Source organism: Neophocaena asiaeorientalis, unplaced genomic scaffold, assembly GCF_003031525.2.
Source record: "Neophocaena asiaeorientalis asiaeorientalis breed wild unplaced genomic scaffold, Neophocaena_asiaeorientalis_V1.1 scaffold5, whole genome shotgun sequence".
Lineage (NCBI taxonomy): Eukaryota > Metazoa > Chordata > Mammalia > Artiodactyla > Phocoenidae > Neophocaena > Neophocaena asiaeorientalis.
Genome location: NW_020174698.1, coordinates 15,286,385 through 15,295,577, shown reverse-complemented (window position 1 = coordinate 15,295,577; position 9,193 = coordinate 15,286,385). Strand labels below are relative to the sequence as shown.

At 45.7% G+C, this 9,193-nt stretch overlaps 1 protein-coding gene across 9 annotated transcripts in view; it reads right to left on the bottom strand.

Moving 5' to 3' along the window:
* The window catches only part of MAN1A1 (mannosidase alpha class 1A member 1), a 194,144-nt gene extending 185,654 nt beyond the window's left edge, over positions 1-8,490 (bottom strand). For all 9 annotated transcript variants that reach the window (XM_024758978.1, XM_024758981.1, XM_024758980.1 and 6 more), the window contains exons 1-2: positions 8,218-8,490; positions 7,159-8,007 (exon numbers count right to left, since the gene is read on the bottom strand). In XM_024758978.1, the coding sequence (XP_024614746.1) occupies positions 7,159-7,767 (609 nt within the window). In that variant the 5' untranslated portion in view covers positions 7,768-8,007; positions 8,218-8,490. The remainder of the gene's footprint in view (positions 1-7,158; positions 8,008-8,217) is intronic.
* Positions 8,491-9,193: the final 703 nt, after the last annotated feature.

Below are 9,193 nucleotides of genomic sequence, written 5' to 3'. Positions count from 1 at the left end.
GTGCTGCTACATTCTGCAGAGCAAAGGAACTAGCCAGGGTTGCTTTCCTTCTAGGACGGTCTCAGTGGGCTGCTTGCTGCTGGCCTGCTACAGGGCTGAGGAGGAGGGAGGGCCAGGCCAGCCAGCCTCCAAAGCGCATGTTCTCATTAGAGAAAAGATGTCACAGGCATCTCACAGGGGCCTGAGAGCTAAGAGGCAGTTTCCAGCTCTGTAGTTAGTACACTGGGGGAATCTCAGGAAGTCACAGCTCACAGGGCCCCGTTTCTCATATGTAAAATGAGTACCGGGGTTAAGCATCTCTGAGGTCCTTCTGGGCCTGATACCTTAATAAATCTAATTTCAAAGCTCTCAAAAAAGGCCAAAATCTGTGAGTTACGAAGTACAGCTGATTTATGTGAATTTTGACTACCAGGTGACAGACTGAGCTCTGATTATAGAATTGACCACAATTACATAAATTTTTGCCAAATCTAAAATAATTTTCTTCTCACTTCTTAAAAACATTCCTCCAAAGACAAAACAGGTTAAAATGCATTTTACTTAATCCCTCTTTTTCTCTATTTCGGGGAACAATTTCAATGCTTAAGGAAGTAACTCAAGAACTGTGATCATTCTGAGAAGATGGTACTTCAGGAACAAGCACATCTGACTGTGAGAAAGAGACTAATTCTTTAACACATATTTTGAACTACAGAAGCTGGAAAAGTATGTAATTTTAAGGATAGCAAAAGTTTTTTGGAATTTGGCAGGAATGTGAGAAAATCAGAGTTGACAGTAGCACAGTAAAATCATAGCTGTCTGGAATGATCATCCTGAACTGGAAATGTATCCCTTTAAGCAAACCTAATTTAAACTGTTTTTGATAACTTTTTGAAACATGCTTACTCACTTCCCTGGTGTATTAAACAGTAGCTGAACCAATGTAGTCTCCGCTTGATGTCTTTAGGTAGTGATTAATAACAGTAAGAACAGCAAGCAACATTTATCATACACTCTCTGCATACCTGATACCATTCTAAGTGCTTTGTGCAGATGATCACATTTAAACTTTCCAATCCAACCAAGTGGGTACATTTACTACCTCCATTTTACAAATGACAAAACTGAAGCTCTGACAGATTAAGCAATTTGCTTAAGGTCACAAAGCTAGTAAATGTAAGAGGCCAGATTCAGACCCAAATCAACTGACTCCCAAAACTAGCCCTTCTCACAACACCATGTTGTTGCAAATGAATGGAGCAGGGGCAGGTAAAAAGCATCCAGAGAATCTCCAGGACCTACTTGGGTGAAGAGAACTATGTGCTCCTATAATGAAGAGACCACAGATTGGTGTGATTTTTAAATGTATGTCTGCTTTTATTTTTTTTAAATGTAAGTGTAGTTGCTGTACAGTATTATATAAGTTATAGATGTATAGTACAGCGATACTCCATTTATTGTTATTATAAAATACTGGCTGTATTCCCATGTTATACAACATCCCCTTGCAGCTTATTTTACACCTAATAGTTTGTACCTCTTATTCCCCTATTCCTATATTGCCCCCCTCCGCTTTCCCTCTCCCCACTGGTAACCACCAGTTTGCTCTCTATATCTGTGAGTCTGCTTAATTTTTGTTATATTCGCTAGTTTGTCATATATCATGGATTCCACAGATAAGTGATATCATTAAATATATGTCTACTTTTAAAAACACATACTCCTTCAGATTAGCTTTCCATTCTTCTGTTATGCATTGCACAATGTCCAAAGAGCATGTACATCTATAGTTTAAAAGAGCTCCACGACGTTGGTCCACACCTTTTCACTTTTTTTCTCCCTATTTCTCCCCCATCTCTCTTTGTAAAGAATGACCAATTGAACGAATACTAATGCCTCTGTTTCCTGCAGATATCTTTATAAGGAGAAAAAGATGTCATCAAATTTTCCCTGGGTGGTTTTAAAAAGAGGCCTTCTGAATTATGCCCCTAGTAAGCTTTGTTTTTTTTTAAATTACTATAGTTAATGTAACTTAACTAATACGAGGTCAAAGTTATAATACTGCAGGATTGTACATGTTTTGTACTCGACATTAGTGTCTGCAAATAATGAATATAGGCAGTCAATTTATACACCTCTCTGGCATTTTACTTAGGAGACAAGTCATGTCAGGATAATGAGCAACATTCCATCCAGGATTGGGCTTCTATTCTCAACTCTACCACTAACTAGCAAAGTGATTTCCAGAACAATCTCTGCGTCTCAGTTGCCTCTATTGTAGCTATCTCTAAAGTCTCATTCAGATACAATATTTTATGGCTTAGAGCATATGTTTACTTTTAAAAATCAGAGAGTTATAATTTTTATGGCATATTTTTGGTAACAGAAAAAAAATTTTGCAGACTTTGTGTAAAGGACATTTAAACATATTTAGTAGTAAAGGGTGGGGGACTAGAGGTTGTTCAATTATTTAACACTAAACAAGGTGCTAGACAAAGAACACTGAGGGAAAACTCAAGACTTAGTTTCCCCAAAGCAAGAATCTCTTCCTTGAACTACCAAACACTGGCTTCTCCTGTATCATTTCTGCCTACTTAGGGAAAAGGCATGTCACAGTATCCCTGGAGCCCACAGGGGGGCTGCTCCTATTTTGACCAACCAAAACTTACCTTTGACAAACACATACATTTTTGTGGTTTTGCAGGTTATAAAGAACTTAAAAGGCCACAGGTTCTCTACTGGGTTATGAGGTATAAGCAGGGTCCAGTGCAGTGCTGATCTACCCATGTATATTTAGCCCTCACACTGATCTGTTGGGTTTCCTCCCCTCTGACCTTGAGACACATGCTTTAAATGCTCTCTAATAAAGAATTTGTATTACCATAGCTTATTAAATAATTTAATACAAATACGTTAACTAAGCTGCTGAAGCCCAACAAATTCAGATCTCATCCAGAGACACTTTTTACACATGTGAAATATTAGCATAAATTTCTCAAAGTGGTTTAGATTATTAGCTCACCTAAGAGATGCAGATGCATTTACTCAAAAATGCATTTTTTTAACCTCTTTTCCACAGCCTGAACTAGGTTCTAGGTCCTATATAGAGTTCCTTTATATGAATGTTAAGTTACCCAATATGAGGAAGACAGAATACTCCTCCCAGACAAATTATCGATAGCTTACAGAAAATTAAGTTGAGCATAACTGATTATCCATTAACAATCTTCTCCTGCTTTTGTATATTAATGTTCAACAGTCAGCATCTACTCTAATACATACACTGTTGACACCTTAATTTATTTATTTACTTGTTAAAGAGAGAAGCCTTTTACAAACACTCCATGACCTACCTGCTCTGGGAAATGTCCAAAGAGTGGGGAAATCTTGCATTTGCCCATGTTCAATGTCCAGTGTGTTTCAGAACAGGGTGAGCAGAACAGGCAAGGTAACCCAAGGACATCTAAGCTCCTTCAGACTCAGGTCTTCAAACTGTGGTCTTATTTTGCAAATATTATTTTCCACACTACTACCCACACAAATAAGTTAAGTTTCAAATTAAAAATGTCTTGTTTTAATAGGTCAAGGTAGATTATTCCTATGTCTGACCTTTAATAAAAGGGTTAATCGTCAGTAGTTAACATAAATTATAGACTCAAGAACAACCTAAGGCTAGTGTAAGGCATAAAAATATATATTCACCATTAGCCATCAATATGAAAATTTTCTTTCAACTTTTTATTATAAATAGTTCTGGAATTAAAAACTAAAGCCTGTTTGGAGAAACCTAGAGAAGACAACTGTGACCCTACAGCTAACTGGTCCGAAAGCCTTACCTGATAGGCCCAAAGCTGGCTGTCAGCCTCCCCACCCCCACCCCACTTAGACTGGTAGGAGTTCCAGTCTGAGAAGAGAGGAATCCCACTGATAATTTGATAATTAGGGCTCTAATCCTAAAGGACAGTGCAGGCTCTTTGTAGTGACTCCCTGCAAAAGCTTCCTGATTTTAAAAAAGAGTTGGGGTGGAAGGAAAAATGGACTACTTTTCTAAAAATTCCATGGTGGTCTTTAACTTCTGTACTTCGTTTGTCTACCAGTGCTTTTTAAAGTTAAAGACCGCTTGAGCACAATTTTTAAAAGATCAGTCTCATGAGAATACGCACTATGTGTGTACTGTAAATTTCAGGGAAATCCCAGAGTTAATTTATCTACAAAGTTTTCATGGGGTGGGGCGCTGTCTTCATTTCGGCTTTAAGTTTTACATCAAATGTTTACCACCCATCAGAGATCAGAAATGGGAAGCACGTAGCACCTTTGTGTGAACGGTGCTAGGCAATAAATATCCTATTTGAAATGAGAAAGTGTTTCCCTTTAGCACAAATTTGTTAAAAATTTACCAGGGTACCAGTAACACAGCTGTGTTGGCAATATAAAAATAGCATTGGCTGTCTTTAAACCAAATTTACAAAGTGAAAGTTTGGCTCAGATATTACAGTCCAAGCTCCCAACATGTGAGACTTGCTTATACCTTCTAAATTTTACCCATAAAACTGTTAGTACTTTCAGGTGTGATATTACAGTCCAAGCTCCCAACATGTGAGACTTGCTTATACCTTCTAAATTTTACCCATAAAACTGTTAGTACTTTCAGGTGTGACAGAGAACCCAAGTATATGAAGAGAACTAGAAAATACAGGAACGATAAAAATCAAGATCAAGGCAAAGATCCGTTGGTCCACGGCAGGGCATACATGGTGGTACCTGAACTGAATCTAAATGTGTAAAGTCCAGAGCCTTATTCACAGCGGGCAACCACTCTTTCCTTTCTAAAACTGAACATTTACAGTATACTTTTAGAATAACATGAGTAACTTTTTTTTTTTTTTGGTTTACAAAGGAACACATCTGCCTGAACTAATCTGATGAAAATCCATAATCCATTCCTTCCCGTTAGCCTTTGACTAAATACTGAAGCTAATCATGCTGGCTTCCCTGCCCCCTGGGTTCTCACGGCAACAAGAAATTTTAAAGAACCCATTTAGTTCAACCACTTTATGCAAGACTGGGCAGTTTCAAAACATCTAGGTGCGAAGATGTTAGCACCACATGGACCATAGGAGACTACATAAATTTCCTTTACGTGGTTAAGACCTTCTGATCTAGAGACATAGATAACATGGATCTAATAAGGACAGATATGCATACTGTTAATATGCTGTCCTGAATTGACTGCTACTGTCTTAGTGCTTCTGCTCTAGATGCACTTTTAATCACTATTGCTCAGCACCGATAGCTTTTTCACATCCATGCATCTTTAGTATTTAAAATAATTTCCTGGGACAATTTCCTGTGATCTGCACTAACTGGCAGCGCATAGGAATTTAGAGGAATGAAACGTGTGAATTACACTGCTTCAAACTCAAGAGAAACATAAGCAGATACAAATTTGGGGCTAAATTATCTATGGGTTTTGGTTGGCTATTTTCAAGGATCCTGAGAGATGAAGAGGAGAGGGAGAAGGTTGGTGAAAGCAGAGACTTTTTTCCACCTTCCTGGTTTTGCAGCACTGACAGGATTTCTTGGAGAAGGGAAACTGCTAGACAGAAGTTGTCACAGGGAGTAAAATCCAACCCCCCCCCCCTCAAGTCTAGGAGGGTTCTAGGCCTGAGGAAGGGTCTCAAAGCAGAAAGGCTGATGGGCTGTGGAAGGAAGCTACTTGCGCAGGAGGGATGAATCAAGGCATTCTGCCTAGGGTAAACTGAGAGGCACCCAAATCCACTTTAACTTGCTCAATTACAGCTTAACCAAATTCATCTGGTCTTTATACTAAAATCAGAAATCCTACAACAATCAAGCTGCCTCCATTCTGGAGCCACTTAAGCTAAGTACCTCTTCACAACCTCAAAATTGTCTCTGAAAATTGGGGGGGGAATCAGGAAGCTTCCTTTCCTGATTACCTGCCCAATGTCAAAACACAAAATTTATTTTCACAGAGACTCTGTGAACCTTAAAAAGTGACAAATAGGGCTTCAAAAAAAAAAAAAAAAAAAAAAAAAAAAAAGTGACAAATATATTACTTCCATTCATAATGTATTTTAGAAATTGGAATCAAGATTTGAGATGAAATGCTTTTAATATGGTTCCTGCAGCTCTTGGATTGTGTAAAAAAACAGGCTGGCATAGTTTCACAGGGGAGAGTAGCTGTAAAAGGAGGCATGTCCACAGAGAGCCTGGTGACAAGAGGAAGTCCGGGCTTCAAGTCCTGACTCAATCACTAACTGGTTCTGGGGCTCTGGGCCCTTCAACTTTCATCTTTAAAATGACAGTCCGAAATGATTTGGAAGGTCCTCTTCAGCTTTAAGGTAGGCATGAACTAACCACATGTTACAAGTTCTAACTGAAAAACACAGGAAAGAAATTATGAAAGACTTATCAAAGTCCATGTTTGTCCTAGATTAAGTTTGTCATCATTGTGCTGCTGTGGAGGAAAACCTGTTGCATCACATGGAGTACTCTTTTTCTGACTACACCCGAAATGCAAGAGGCGGTAGGCTGGCTTTTTACATTTTTCATTTTTTGAAAAGTAAACAACAGTGTGCTCCCTATGATAGGAAGTTCTCGAGTTTCACCTTTATAGCCTGTAAGTACACACAGGATGCCACCTGGCAGAATGGGGCCACATGACCCAACGCGGCGTGTGCTGACTTGCTGTTAGAACATTTCTATCATGCGTGATTGATGCTTTGCGTTTACATACAAGCTTCATTTCAAAGCCACGTCCAAGCCTCATTAGAGGGCTGTTTGGAACCTTCACCGTCACTGCTCTCAGGGACGATTAACCATGGATCAGGCAGTGAAAGAGGAGGTTTGCACAGCACCTGCCCATGTATTTAATACCTACCTTGTGTGGCTTATGCTCACCGGAGCATGCAAGTTAAGAACAACGGGATTCAACCTCAGATAATAATTGGCCCCATCTACTCTGACACTGAAATGGAAACGAAAGAGCCTTTGATACTGCACCTGGTGTAAGTGGAAAACCATGTCTCCCCACACTGTAATGTTACCGTCAGGTCCTCCTACACTGTAATGTTACAGTCTTAAAGAGTTTCAAAGGTTTGTCGTTTCTCCCTGAAAAACACTGCGGGTCCGCAGGGATTTCTAGCCGGGTGCACTCACCTCTTTGATCTTCTCCCTTTTCTCGCGGATGGCGGCGTCGGCCGGCTCCCCGTCAATCGCCCCAACGAGGGGTGCTAAGTCCACTGGAGGCAGCATCTTGAACCCCACCCTGTTACTCAGCTGGTCCTGGGCCACCTTCTCCTTCTCCATCAGGATGTCTCTTTGGATCTCCTCGGGCAGCTTCTGCAGGGTCTCCTTGGCTTCCCTCAGAGCCCGCTCGTGGTTTTCACGGATCCTGGCCAAGTTGTCCTCCAGGGCGGCCGCGGGGTCCCCGGGCGCGCCCTCCTCGCCGCGCCGGGCTCGCCCATCTGCCGCGTCCTCGGCGCGCGCCCCGGGCCCGGGCTTGCGGTCGGCGGGCGGCTGCAGAGCGGGGCTGGAGTTGAACAGGACCCCGCTAAGCAGCTTGGAAGAGTCCGGCAGGAAGAAGATCGCCCCGAAGCAGAGCGTGATGAAGGCGCTGAACACCAACAGCAGCACGAACTTCTCCGTCAGGCGGAAGGCGGCGGGGCCGGACCCCTTCCTGCCACCGCCGAGCCCCCCACCCAGGCCGCCGCCCAGGCCGCTGCCCGCGGGACTATTGAAGAGCGGCAACAGGCCCCCCACCGGCATCGCTCCCGCTGCCGCCTGGCTGCCCGCTGTCCAGTGGCCTTGCGCCGCGCCGCTCAGCAGCCAAACTTCGCCGCCGCCCGGCGTCAGCGGCTGCGGGGCTGGGTTCTGCGCATCCAGGCCACCCAAAACCCCCGCCTGGGCTGCAGGTAACCCTTGGGGAGACAACTCCCCTCCGAGTCTTCTCCCCGGGGCGGCTCCTCTGGCAAACAAACAGGCGCGACAGAGCGCTCGCTGCAGCCCCTGCGGGGAGAACAACAGTAAAACGTAGTAACTACGATGATGGTGATAAAAGTTTCCACCGGTCTCCGCCCTCCGACGGCCGCGAGAACCGCCAGGACAGCTCCCCCTGCACCGAGTCCGGAGTCCGGCTCCCGGCACCGCCCTCGGAGCTCACACTTTGGACTTGGGGTGAAGTTTGGGGGTCTCGGGGGCGGGCTGTCCCGTGCACACCTGGAGCAGAGCCGTGCGCGGGCACCTCCTGAAGAGGGCAGCGCACCTCTGCGCCGCAGAGGCGCAGCGTGGGTGGGGGGGGGCTAGTCAACTTCGCCCGCTCCTCATCCCGAAGCTCGGACGAGCTGTGTCTCCGCTCCCCAGTTGGCGGGTGCGCGTGCAGCCCGGCCACCCCGCAGCGCTGGTAGCCGCTCAGCTGGGCTAGCGCGCCGACCTGCGGGCGAGCAGGAGCGAGCGGGGGAGCACGACGCCCTCCACCGCGGCTCCTCAAGCACTAACACCACTGCCGGTCTCGGGGCGGTCGGAAACGAGGGCGGTGACGCGGCCCGAGAGTGATGGCGCGGCCGGGCCAATCACGAGCGGCTCAGGGTCCCGCGGGGGCGGGGCCGAGGCGGGGAGGGGGCAGCGCCGGGAGGGGAGTTTACGGGAAGCGCAGCCTCGCAAGGGCCCGGCCGGGGGCTGGGAGGTAGCGGGGCCCGGAGGCGCGAGGCGGGTGTCGGTGGCGGCGGGGAGGGTGGCCAGACCCGCTGCGGAGGCCAAGGGCGGGAGGCGGCGGGCGGGGCCCGGGGTTGGGGAGCTTATCCCGCTCCGGCCTCGGGCCCGGGTCCCAGGGGCGGTTGGTCTCGAGTTGTTGGGGGAGGCGCCTGGGCTGATGCGGGACCTCCCCGCCGTCCCCTCGGACCTGCGCCTGGCCGTGCGGGGCCTGCCCGGAGGAGGGCCAAGAAAGACAGGGTCTTGCAGAGAATTGCCAGATTGTTATGACGTGCGTCTTTTCTCCAGTTATCCTCCTTTTACCCAAGGCAGGGATTCTCCCAGTGCTCGGTAGCCGTTAATCCAAAAGCCCCTCGGTGAGGAGCTGTGATTTGGAGAGCTTTTGAGCTCAGCTTTTGGGCTGTCCGGTCGAACATCCCTTTACATCCGGAGACTTAATAATGGTTTTGTGGTTGCTTAGGGAGTCTTCGTGTTCATCATCAAC